Source organism: Hetaerina americana, unplaced genomic scaffold, assembly GCF_022747635.1.
Source record: "Hetaerina americana unplaced genomic scaffold, ioHetAmer1.1.p SCAF_1, whole genome shotgun sequence".
Classification (NCBI taxonomy): domain Eukaryota; kingdom Metazoa; phylum Arthropoda; class Insecta; order Odonata; family Calopterygidae; genus Hetaerina; species Hetaerina americana.
Genome location: NW_027286069.1, coordinates 43627801 through 43640993, shown reverse-complemented (window position 1 = coordinate 43640993; position 13193 = coordinate 43627801). Strand labels below are relative to the sequence as shown.

Genomic DNA, 13193 nt, shown 5'->3' with positions numbered 1-13193 from the left:
TGTCTTAGCAATGAATGTGATTGCATGTGAGACAGTGTTTCACCAAGTTTCTGACCATTTTGCTGGCAGTGCTGGACTGAAAGTTGGATGTCCTTGACTTTAGTGAGCCTACTTTTTTCAATTGGCAATATTATAATTACATCACCAAGGCAATCGATCGCCTTGGTGACTGGGTTACAAATAATAATATGGGCATTAATGTAAGTTAGAGTGAGCATATACATTTTTCAAATAAAAAGAATGCAGAAAAGGAAATTTACACCCTCAATGGAGAAAAAATCCCATGTAGCAGTCATTGCAAATATTTAGGCATTTACTGAACTAGGAATCTGGGGTGGGGAGTCCAAGTATATAATTTGACACGGAAGGCATTTGACACGGAAGACATTTATTGTATTGGGTAATGAGAAATTTAAAAGGGAGTAGTGTAGCCACAAAAGAAAAAGCATGTAAGGTACTAGTTATACCTATCCTAGAAAAGTATGGGATCCATATGAGGTGGGATATATTTAAAAGGTAGAAAAAGTTCAAAGAAAGGCAGCAAGATATGTACTCGGAAGGTACAAAAGAACAGATTGTGTCACAGAAATGTTAGATACTTATACTGAAATGGAAGAGTTTGAAAAATAGAAGAAAAAGGAGTAGGTTAGGCACAATGTTTAGAATTGTTAAAAAGGACGAAGGGTGAGAAGATTTATGGAAAGAGGTAGAAAAGCCTAACTTTATGGGAAAAAACGACCATAGTTTCAAAACAAAAATAAGAACGCAAAAAACAAATAAGAAAAAATACTCTTTTTTAAATAGAACTAATATTGATTGGAACCAGCTGCCTGGAGGTTTGTTTGAGCACTTACCATCCAATTTTAGAAGTTTTAAGGGTAAATATAAAGCAGCCACTGGGTGATAAACTGCATTGTAGTTATTAAAATATTGTTTGTATATGATGTGGATAGCATTTTGTATGTGATGTGGAAGTTTGTTTGTATGTGATGTGGAAGTGTCATTGTATGTAAGAATATTTTGTCTCCAATCTGTTTTTTTAGTGCATGTATGTTTGTATTTTTCGTTGTAAGAGTGATCATTGACCAAATTTGACTGTTGCCACCAGGAAAATCGCCTAATTGCCATGTAATTCTTAAATAAATAATCCTACAAGCATCAAGGAATTCTTCACATGCCTCACAGAAGAATTGTGGAGGGACCATGGCAACACACTTGATAATGATGCTAAATTTAATGATTTCCTCAACAAGTTAGTTATGATTTATAATCATGTCTTCCCTTCAAAAACTATTAGTACTTCCAAATAATGGTCATAGAAATGTCAAATTTCCACCAGAGCTTGTTGATGTGGGTGATAGAGTAATAAACCTACATTTTCAGCAGAAAAAAATTGTTAAGACTAATCCTTCCATAAAAATATGTAGGACAACGCAAACTCTAGAGATATTACTTCAATCAGTGTATATCAACATCAAGTAATCTCAGCAAAGCCGTATGGAATGTTCTTCAATGACAGAAAAACAGTAATGTTAACCAAAAAAATCCTCCTTTTATTAATTTCAAAAATCAATTTTTCCAAATTGGGAAAAGTTTAGTCCACCAATTCACAATATGAAAAGCTGTCTAAAGTCAATATTTCTTCAATGGTCAGGCTATGAAGATGCTGAAAAAATCATACTAAATTTTGAAAACAAATGGTTTATAGAATATGATGAGGTACCCATGCCAATCATTGAACTGTATTTTTTACCTGGCTTCCTGTAAAGGTCATTTTACCTCTACCCATACAACCTCCTTGATAAGTCCAAGTCATAAAAGAATCGTGTAGTGAATCAGAAAAATCATAGACTAATTACAATGGTTTCTGATTTCTCTAAGATTTTTGAAAAGCTATATTACTATAGAGTTGTTAACTATTTAAGCCACTTCAATTTTTTACATTTATATCTACATGGCCTCATAAAGCGAATGTCTGCAGCCTTTCAACTTATTAATAAAATCATTTTGAGACTCTAATTTTTTGGCCTATCAGAAGCATTTGTTACTACAGATCATCATGCTACAAAAAAACTGAAATCTCCTCTAATCAGCAATGGAATTAATGGATTTGCTTCATTGTGGATCAGATCATACCTTTCAAATCGTGAACAAATTGTTCTGATAAATCTCAATTATGTCTGGTACCAGCACTTATAGGTTGAGGCAAGTTGAAACAAATTGTGGAGTACGTCAAATCTCAGTACTAGGTCCACTTCTATTTATTATGTTCAGTAGTGATCTAAAATCTTTATTTCACCAATGGTGAAATTATATCATATGCTAATGATATATCTACATTAAACATGGGAAAGAGTTTCACTAATGTAAACACCTCGGCTTGTCATACTCCAACAAACATATCAAACTGGAGTCGGTAAAACAACTTGCTATTGAATGAGAATAAAGCTCGTTTTCTACAATTTAATATTAAAATCAATCCACCTAATTTAAATCATCTTCTTTGCATAAATCATCATCTTCGCATCGTACTGATTTGCATAAATCTATGACCAGTCCAGTTCCACAAAATATTTGGGATTACCTCTTTTGTGTTAATCTTGGCTGGTAATCTCATATTGAAGAAATAATAAATAAAATGGCCCCTGAGACCAATGTGATCAGGAAACTTGCCCTCTACTTCTCTTAAGACTGAAATTGGTATACATTGCCAAAATTGATTCCTACCTGGCCTCTGGAGTTATCTTCTTGGGAAACTTTAGTGGATCAATGAGGGCAGTCTCAATTAAAAAAGTTCTATGAAAGCAATGGTGGATGCTCCCATCAGGGTCCCAGGAAAGCCACTATTTAAGGGACTGAAATTAATGACTCTGCCATTAATATACAATCTTACATACATAAAAATGCGAATACACACATAAACATGTTGATACACACACATAAATGTATATACTCACATAAACATGCTTATACACACATATGCATGCTTATACACACATATACTTATGTATATATAAGGTAATTGAATTGAATCTTTCCATGTAATGCAAAATTGGACACAAATAAATGTATATGCAGCATTGAACTTTGGAAATGTGTGTTGTAGCTTGAGAAATAAAATTTCATTTTGATTTGTAGGTAATTCTCATGCTGACATGCGATTTGGATGGTGAAGAGGAAAGAGATAGGAAGGCTGCTGAGTCACTTCTAAATGCACTTGTGTTAGAACTACAAATTGGTCAGTTAGACAGTAAAGTAGAAGCTGGTAAGAAAATTGATGGAACTGAAGAGACTGCATCATCAAGTCAGCCCCAGGAGCAGGTGTTAGATATTGCTGTGCGGACACCACAGAGAGAGGTTCAGCTAATAATCATTAGGTTGCTCAGTAAGTAAGATTAAGGATTAATTTTGGCTCTGCAACTTCTGATATTATTTTCTCATGCTTATACATTCTAATATAATTGGTCAGATGTTGGATCTAGAATTTTCAACTGTTCATGTCATATTTTTTATCAATTGGATAATTTAAAAAAGATAATTTCTTTCAAAGTTCATTGTTAGTAACTTATCCACCTATTAATAATTTAAGTAAATTCAGAATTGTGTGCAGTCCTTTAAATGTATAGTCTAACACATTTTGCTCTGGTTGCCATTTTTGTCTATACCTCATACTGTTAAGCATAATTTATTTTTCATTAGTTACTGTAGATAATTTATGAACTCCAATTATTTTCAGTGGGATGTTATTAATTTGATCACATTAAATAAAGAAATGTCACAATTTAAAGCTAAGACTAATTTTTGCACGAAAGTATAGGACTCCCATGATTTTTATTAGTTATAAATTGAAACGTATGCCCAATGAAATCCAAAGCTCAAACCTTGTTGCATGACTCACCAACTTGTAATTTAAATTGAAGTATTCTTTGAGATGCTTCACACTTAAAGAAATTTCAAAGTTACATGTGTAAATATATTATAAAGCCAATATTTTTGCATCTAATAACAAAGGGTATAAAGACAGCTGGGGACAGTAAATCTCCATGGATATTAAAAATTATAATATGGAGTTGGTTTGCTTTTAGGTTGAATGTTGAAAGAAGGTGAAATAATTGCCGAGAACTTCCACAAATACATGGACAAAGTTGCTTTTTGGAAGAATGAATTAATTTACTGAAAATTGTAGCTTTTAAATCTTGATAAAATGTTCATCTGACTAAACAAAACCATCAAGAAGTAATTTTTACACGATTTCAGTGTTGGAGTATGAATTATTTTAATATCTTTTGTCATATAAAACCCAAATTATTCATTTTATCAACAGATGATTAGCTCTATTAACTACATTCATCTGTAAAAGCCTGCTACCATGAGCATAATTCATTCCAGGACCTTTCTCGTAAAGCAAAACACTCGTTTTGTGAAACAATGTTTTGCATATGAATTCATTTAAAATACGTTAATGCATTCCATGTTGAAGAAGAATAAGTTATGTGCAAGGTTTATTCAACGAAAATTTTGTTTACATACATTGTTTAGGATTGAGGATCACATTCTACTTTTCTTCTAACGTGGAATGAAGTTCTTTAGAGACATTAGTTTTCACTGATGCTTCAAAATTTAGTAAAAATTTGACTCAGAATGATCGTTAAATAAATATATGGTCCACATCATCACTCCCTTATTAGGGCAATGCCTCATACGTATGATACAATGCAAATGTTTCCTGTGACCTCTACATCTCCTTTAGCCTGCCATTTTGGACTTAACACTTCTTGAAGGCTCGTGAAGTTTCTGAATGGTAAACAAATAAAAGTTTGATTTTCAATTGATGTATTTGTGCAAAATATCAGCATGAGATGGCCTTTCATTGGCTTGTGGCTAGGTAATGCATTCCCTTCTACTTTAATGTATGTGTACAAATATAGGTTCACTTCAGCATCTTCCTCCCGAAGAGAGCCATCTCATGCTATGGATGACAGTTCATCTCATTAACTTCTCGAAACATGCACGGCTCCCTTTAAATACTTGTTCGGCTGTTGGTGATCATGACATCTTATTGACAAGGTCACCGAAAATCACTTTCCCCTTCTCGCAAATTATATTCTTGGTAATGGTGTCGTATTGCAATTGCTTTTTGTTTATGCATATGAGAAGCAATAGAAGAAAATATATGATATACATGATTGATAATACGTAACCATTGCATAGATACTTTTCACTCTATTTGATGCATATATCTCCTTAGTCTTGTCCTTGTCGAAAAGGCCAAATGTTGATGTCGACCGATTGTTGATGTCAGTACTAGATCAGCCATGCTCACGCCTTGTTCCTGATTTTCAATGATTTTACTTTTCATTCCTGCTATTTTTTATTTATTCTCTCATGACGATCTTACAAATTTTTCTTTAGGGTTAATTTTAAAACCATGCACAAAGTATTATTAAATTTTGTGGAAAAAAATCACAAATAATATGTTTGAACACAAGTTTGGAAAAATGTGTGATCACCAGCGATGCTTAGATAGTGGAATGAACTTTTGAGACAAACTGTGGGAGCAGGCATGCAATGAATCTGGGAATTCCCCCCTCCTCATCACTCGTTACACGAAAAGTGGCTTGTTAAGTGAGTCACTTTCAGGACCAATATTTTTGCTTGTAATGAGAATTATTCCACTTGTTAGTTGCTCGTTAAGCAAGGTTCCACTGTACTCAAGTGCCTGTAACCTAATCATATTGCTACATCAAAAACCAATCAACCTTAATGGTCTTAAATAGTTAAAAAAAAACCAAATGAGTGTGCGAGTATATTTAACTGTGGATTTCATTTTCATAATTTTAAATGAAATATCCTTCATAGTTATAATAAAATATAAACAGTAACAATTTGTTTATTCAATCTGAATCCATTAAATTATGTAAAAAAGCTTAACATGATAATTTGAAAATAACTTATAGGAAGGTTCCCTATTGTTACATATGCTGTGGAACATTGTTTAATGAGCACCTTGGTTAGCGAGTAATTCACATTGCAAGCAAAAACAATGGTCCCAAAAATGACTTGCGTTACGAGTTTGTTTTTGCCTCGTGAGTCGCAAGGCAAAGGTAATTTCCAGAACGGTTGTGCACCAGCTACTTCAGTTTGCATTTAGCACTCATTCTGCTAGCATCTTAGTGTTGCTAGTGTTAAAAAGTTTTTCCTAACTTTGTTCAAACATATTAGTGGTGAGTTTTGTGCAAAGTTTAATAATATTTTTTGTGTAGTCTTCAAAATGACCCTGAAGAAAATCCATAAGAAGAAAGCCGCAATGGAAATGAAAAGTAAAATCATTGAAAATTCAGAACAAGATATAAGGTGGCTGATCAAGTGCATGCATTCTCTATCGATCGACATCAGTGATTTGCATTTTCTTCAATTTACTCCACAAGAACTTGTTCTGGATGATGTTGAAAGGTTGCTTCTTCTATGGATAAACAAAAAGCAATTGCAATGCAACACTATTATCAACAAGAATATCATTTGTGAGAAGGGGAAAGTGATTTTTGCAGACCTTGTTAAGATGTCAGGATCATGAATGGCTGAAGAAGTATTTAAGTGAAGCTGTGTGTGGTTTGAGAAGTTAGCAATAAGAATCTTCCTTCGTGTCGTGAGGTATGATGAAGCAGCAAGGTCTGCATAAAAGGCTGCAGAGAAGTTCATCGGGGACTTCAAGAAGCTTCCAGATTAAGAGGGTTACATGTCCCAATAGGTTTTTAATTGTGACGAGATGGATCTCTTCTGGAAGGATAACCTATATTTGTACTGTACCTACTGAACCTATAAGGCTGTAAATATAAGGCTTCACTGTATTTCAATATACTCTACTACAGTCCTTTTTTGTCACTAAAATGTCCCAATGCATTTGTTAAAGAATTAATACGTTGTACTTACCAATTCTTTTATGTGTGATTAATAGGTGTGCTAATGTCTCGAACCAAGTCAAGTTATAAGGGGACTGGAAACGGTGATAATTCTGGTTTTGTTGCCAGTATTACTGCATCTACATTGATCCAGGCTGGTGTTGTTGATCACTGTTTGCAGTTACTTAAGGCTCTCCTGCAGCACTGGAAAAGGTAGGTTGATTGTTGATGCATGAAACGAAGAAAATATTTAACTTGCCAATGATGGTATGCAATAGCACCCAAGATTATGGTTTCAACTTATTTTATGCCATGTGAATTTATTTCTAGCTCTAGTGTGGAAGAGCAAACTCCTGTATCTTCATCTGCACCTGGGGCTAGTGGGGGAGGAGTTAGTGCAGCTAGTGTCAGTGTCTCTTCTGGTGGGACTGCAGCTAGTGGGTCTCTTTTACGTCCACACCATCCATCATCCCTGCCAGACATGTCACCATTCTTCATGCGTCAGTATGTGCGTGGGTGTGCGGGAGGGGATGTGTTCACTGCATATCCCCAACTGCTAACAGAAATGACTCTACGGTTGCCGTATCAAGTTCATAAGCATCATGGACACCATCACCACCACCATCATCATCACAAGCATCACAGGGGGCAAACACCTCCACCTCAGCAGCAATCTATGCAGGGATTTGACCAGGTCAGTTCATATTGTAGCTTATTCTTAGATGAGTGACTTTGAGAGGGATGAAAATACCTTCCCATCTCCATCACCTTCTTTGGCAACCTCTCTTCTCACACTTTGTCTGAGAAATAAATGATTTGGCCACTTGGGAGGGTTCTCATTCATTAAATATCCTCTGTATGAGATGAAATGAATAGCAGCAAGTAACCCATTTGAGTGGTTGTAAATGATTGGCTGAGCTTTCCCTTTGGCCCTCCACCCTCCTGCTAAGAGAAGGGAAAATGAAGTGTCTTCTCTGTCATATATGAACCCCTGTTTAACCCATGGTGTTCTTTTGAGATTCTAGACACCCCCCCCCCCCCCCAAGTCAAGCTGCCAAGGTTAGCGCCAAAATTAGCCTGCCCATGTAAAACATGTAGAAATTCATGCAGTTGCCACTTATGAAAATGATCATTTCGTATCAAATTGCTCACTCTATGGTTACAAAAGGAAATCAGAGTGAGACCAGTGTATACTTTATTGTTTAAGAATAAAAATGTGTCTTCTAAATGTCTGAATAATCAGGCCCCTTAGTAATGACTTCATATAAATAAAATCTCCCTGTAATATGTGGTTTTCCTTAGCATTAGAGCAGCTGTTCAATTGACCCATGGTCAGTTACACAGATATTAGAATCAGAAGTCAGTGTTTTTGTTTGAGATTGGGCATTGGATTTTTTCATCTCTTTTTTAGTCTCTAATTCATCCATAAACTTTTTAATCAAGATCAATGATCTACATGTGAGGCCATTTCCTATTTGGGCCTAATTGGTTTTGGATGAACACAAACTACCAAGTAAAAATCTTGTCTCTCCCAGCAAAACACAACCCAACATCCAACTCTACAACAAAGTCCCTCTTCATCTCCATGTACTTCCTACCTCCCTTCATTCTGTCTGACAACCCTATCCTATGTCTTCCTCTTCCTTGTTTGTCTAACATTCTCTCTTCTATCACAGTTATCAGAGTCTTGATAAAGAGGTTTGCTTTAGCAAGTTTTTTTATTAATTTCAAATGCTGGTGTAAAGGAACCAGGTCATACTTCATAATTTTTTATAAGGTGTGTCAAATAGAGGTATTATGATATAATAGTGTTGAAACTATATATATTTATTTTTATGGTGTCAAATACAGGAGTGGCATTTCTACCTGTGTGAATATATGATGACTCAGCAGACACCTTTTGTCAGAAGGCAAGTGAGAAAATTGCTTCTGTTCATATGTGGCAATAAGGACAAATACAGACAGCTGAGGGATCTTCATGCTTTGCAGTCCCACATGAGAGTAAGTGGTGTTTGTTTTTACTGACAAAATTCAATTTTTCATTGTTTTATGTAATTTTCAGTAAACTGATAATAATTTCATCCCCAGGCTGTGCAACAATTCTGTGCACAGGGTGGCCTCAGCCCATCAGCTATATTGGATGAGTCTCTCCTGGAAGACATGGCTGAAATGTGTCCTGGAAGTGTTTGGGCACCACATCATTCAATTTCACTTCCATATGATGCACTCGTTGAGTTGACTGAACATCTCAGAGCATGTCTTGAAGTGGCACAATCGAGGACTGGCAATTGGCAACGCTTCTGTCTGAGGGAGGGTGGACTCCAAGGCATTGGAATCGATGGACAATCAGTCCCTGTTCTCCTGTTTTTACTTCATGCTGCCTGCATGCTTGATGATGGTGTTTCTCCATCTGTCTTGCAACTTTTGCAGTATGCAATCTGTGGTTCAGGAGGTTGTGGTGTAATTCAGACTTCAAGCAGCAACACCAAGGTAGGTCGGCCATTTTTTTTGTGTTGAATGCATTTCATTGTTGAAAACAGTGTACATTTAAGCATAACATTTACAATCTGTCTGGGGGAAGTTGTACCTTCTGCTTCCATATGAGTAATAATGTGTGTATCCCAAATATGACCCAATTTCCATCCCAGTGATGCTTTGTTATGAGTCACTGGAGAATCCATATGGTCTGAATGCAAGTTAAAAATAAATTCAAATTTAAAACCGCCCAAGGTTTTCTATAAGTTTCCTTAATCTCGATAAGGGTTAACTTTATAATGAAAAAGCAATTCTTGCTATATAAAAACAGGCAAATGAGATTAAAGGCCTGCTAACACACCGCAGTCAAATAATAATACCTTATTTCTCTTAATACAGTTCCTTCCCATTTCTGAAATCTAACTTCGGGAAAGGTTAGAATCACATGACATCTTATGTTAAGTATCATACTTTAGAATTTTTGATTTTTGTAAATGCCTGCTTTTTCACGGTGTAGTGATCCTTATTCTAGTTTGTGTAATATGATGGAAAATGTGAGATGGATTGGAATAATTTATTTTTTAACTTTTCCCCTTAATGTGTTAAATTTATAATTTGTTTCTTAAAGTCTATTTTTAATGGTAAGTAGATAACTATTTTTGCTAATGTAATACTAGCTAAATTGTTTGTAGTGTAGTATTGTTGTGTAGTCAATATTCATTCTTTCATGGAAAATGTCATTTTTATGGTTTATAGACATATGCAAGTGCAGCATCTGGCTCAGCTACAAAGGCACCTAGTACTGCTGAAGGCAGTGCAGGTAATGCCTGGGAAGTTGGCGAAGAAGAGGGAGCCGCTGGTGCACGATGGGAAGAGGCACAATGTTCTGCTCTTGTGCAACAACTGAATCGTCGTGTCCCACAAGCCCTTCTGTCTCGTTTTGTCCGAACATTCCTGCTCGAGACAAATGCCACATCTGTGCGTTGGCAAGCACATGCACTGGTCCTTGGAATATACAAGTAAGGAATTGCAATCATTTATTATTATACACAATTTAAACTAGTGTTTGGTTAATACCAAGTTTCCTCAATGCTTAATATCAAGTAAAGTAGCAATAAGTATCTTAAATATTACTCAATACCAATTAATTTACTAAATAAAAAAGTTTTTGGCAACTAAGTCACCAAACTTTGGCATAATCATCAAAAAAAAATTGCCTTTATTTAGAGTTCATAACCATCAGTGGTCTAAGATTTATTAAAAAATGTTTTAATCCATTTAATGGCAAAAATTACAAGTGCCACAATTATTTATTATAACTAGATATACTTTAAAAAACAGATGCTATAAAGCTTAAAGTTAATGCAGTCATCTTATAATTATTGTGATTAAATTTTTGCATGATAAATTGGCGAGAAAAACATTGATATTAATTATATTAATATTAATAAAATGTCTTTATTGGGGATGAGTGTGAGATCACCATATTTCTTTGAATCTAAGACACCGGAGAATTTAAGACACACCCAATTCTTAACACCCTTAAACAAAAAAAAAGGCAATATTAAGCACATTTTGGGCTCAAAGAGACATTGCCTCTCATGAATCCCATGGTGTTAACATTAGGTGGCAACTCGTATTTCAGGGGATTAGTGAGTGGTTGGTTCTCAGAATTGGGGTAGGGCGTTTGAATATGTGCAAAACATGTACAAAGGAAGGGAAAAGGGTGAGAATATTTGTACCATAATACTTTCCAAGTGGATGACGCCATGATTTTTGTTGGCCAGGGAAATGTTGGACTCTAAGTTATTCGTTTGGATAGCTTCAGAAAGTAGGGTGATCAAGTATAGGTAAAGAACCAAGATCTGGCGTGTGTTGGCGGAAATCTTACACCACCAAGTTCAAAAGGCAAGTTAGTTTGTTCACGGAAGAAAATGGGAACAAGCAGCTACAAGATTTGGTGTGAATGAGTGCAGCTTAAGCCAATGGCATCTTAAAAAGACTGCTATTTATGCATGCAAGTCCTCGCGAAAAAAGCTCACTGGGCCAAAGCATGGAAGATTCCCAGAAGTCGACGCAGCAGTGTTGGAATGTTTCAAAACGAGGTGGAAAGGCAGACTTTTTGTGAGCTATGAGTTAATGCGACGGGAAACCAACAACAAAGCAAGATCTTTGGGTATCCCATGCACACATTTTCGGGCCAGTTGAGAAATGGCAGAATGATTCGTGTGATGAACATTGCAGTGGATAAAATTGACTTGTCAGAAGCTCCTGGTGGACTTGGGACACAAATTGATGTCTTACCAAAAACACGCACTTGATCTTCGAAAGGAAGGGAATTTCATAATGGGGCAGATGGCTACTGCAGAAGAGATGGCAGTTTACTTAGATATGCCACCAAATTATGCACTTGAGAGAAAGAGGGTCAAAGAAGTTCTTCTGAAGACAACAGGGCATGAAAAAGTACGAGTGACTGTGATGTTGGCCACTACATCTGAAGATTGCAAGTTGCCACCATTTCTTATGTTAAAAAGGAAAGTGATCCCAAAAGGAGAGGTGTTCCCGAAAGATTTCATCATTCGGGCCCAAGAAAAACGCTGGATGACAGAAGAATTAATGGTTGACTGGTTAAACACCATGTGGGCACATAAACTAGGTGTCTGATTGAATCAGCCTTCTCTGCATGTACTGGTCTCTTTCCGGGGCTATCTTACCGATGCTGTGAAGGATAAAATCAGAAGGACGAAGTCAGATTTTGTTGTCATTCCTGCAGGAATGGATGTTGGCTGTAATAAGCCATTCAAGGACTGACTTCAAGAATGATACATTTAGTGGTTGTCTGCACCCAAGTATGAGTTAACTGCTACAGGAAAAATCAAACGAGCTTTTACTAACAAAGTTGCATGATGGGTCAGGCTTGGATAGCCCTTTCTTAGGAAAAGATCAGGAGAACTTCTTTTGGGAGGAGGGATGGAGATGACATGTTAGCCGATGAGGATGGTAAAATTACATGCGTTTTCAATACCTGTAGGTTATAATTCGATCTTTCCCTCCCTCCAGCTTCACAACACGTGTTTGCATGCACCTTTTCTTCTGAGCAGATGGTAAGTGGGAGCAAAGTGATTCGTCCAGCACTTCAAATGAAGAAGACTACGATTAAGGGGGATTACCTAACATTGCATTAAAACAATGACTCAAAGCCACCTAAACAATGGCATTATCTTGTACCATCTTTTCCATTATTATTATTTTGCTTAAGTTCCTTTTGCAAACAAGTACTATGTCTGTTTCATTTCCGTTACACCTCTTTCTATTAAGTCTACATGTATACTGGCATAATGCTATGACATCTGGAAGTGATACAGTGCCGTTGTGCAGGTTGCATATGTCTTCTCTCGACTGCTCTCTGCATCTAATCTTAACCTATGGATCTAAGATGCCTGCAAATCTAAGATGCCCCCCAACTTTTGATGGGAAGAAATACTAAAAATGGTGCATCTTAGATTCGAAGAAATACAGTAGACAGTCCCTTCTTCCACCTAACCCCTTGTCAACATGCATAAATAGGTCAACAATCAATTCTAATTATATTTGAATAAAGAAATGTAAACTGATAATTCTCTTTTGGATTCACCTTATTTGACTTTGTCTTCATTTGGGAAGGCATCTTTGCCCTCTTCTTCATTTTTAGTTATCTTTAGATTTGCACTTCAGTCTTGAAGAATCAATAAGTAAATTGTTTGGAGAACTCTTATATTTATGTAACAATTTGATATAGTTAAGATAAGAAAATTTAGAGCGAAGTCTGAATGAGAAATT

General features: G+C 36.0%; 1 protein-coding gene across 6 annotated transcripts in view; it reads left to right on the top strand.

Moving 5' to 3' along the window:
- poe (E3 ubiquitin-protein ligase-like protein poe) overlaps positions 1–13193 on the top strand; it is a 133652-nt gene that overhangs the window by 87162 nt on the left and 33297 nt on the right. For all 6 annotated transcript variants that reach the window (XM_071589166.1, XM_071589141.1, XM_071589156.1 and 3 more), the window contains exons 50-55: positions 3139–3385; positions 6956–7112; positions 7230–7593; positions 8751–8900; positions 8988–9389; positions 10131–10393. In XM_071589166.1, the coding sequence (XP_071445267.1) occupies positions 3139–3385; positions 6956–7112; positions 7230–7593; positions 8751–8900; positions 8988–9389; positions 10131–10393 (1583 nt within the window). The remainder of the gene's footprint in view (positions 1–3138; positions 3386–6955; positions 7113–7229; positions 7594–8750; positions 8901–8987; positions 9390–10130; positions 10394–13193) is intronic.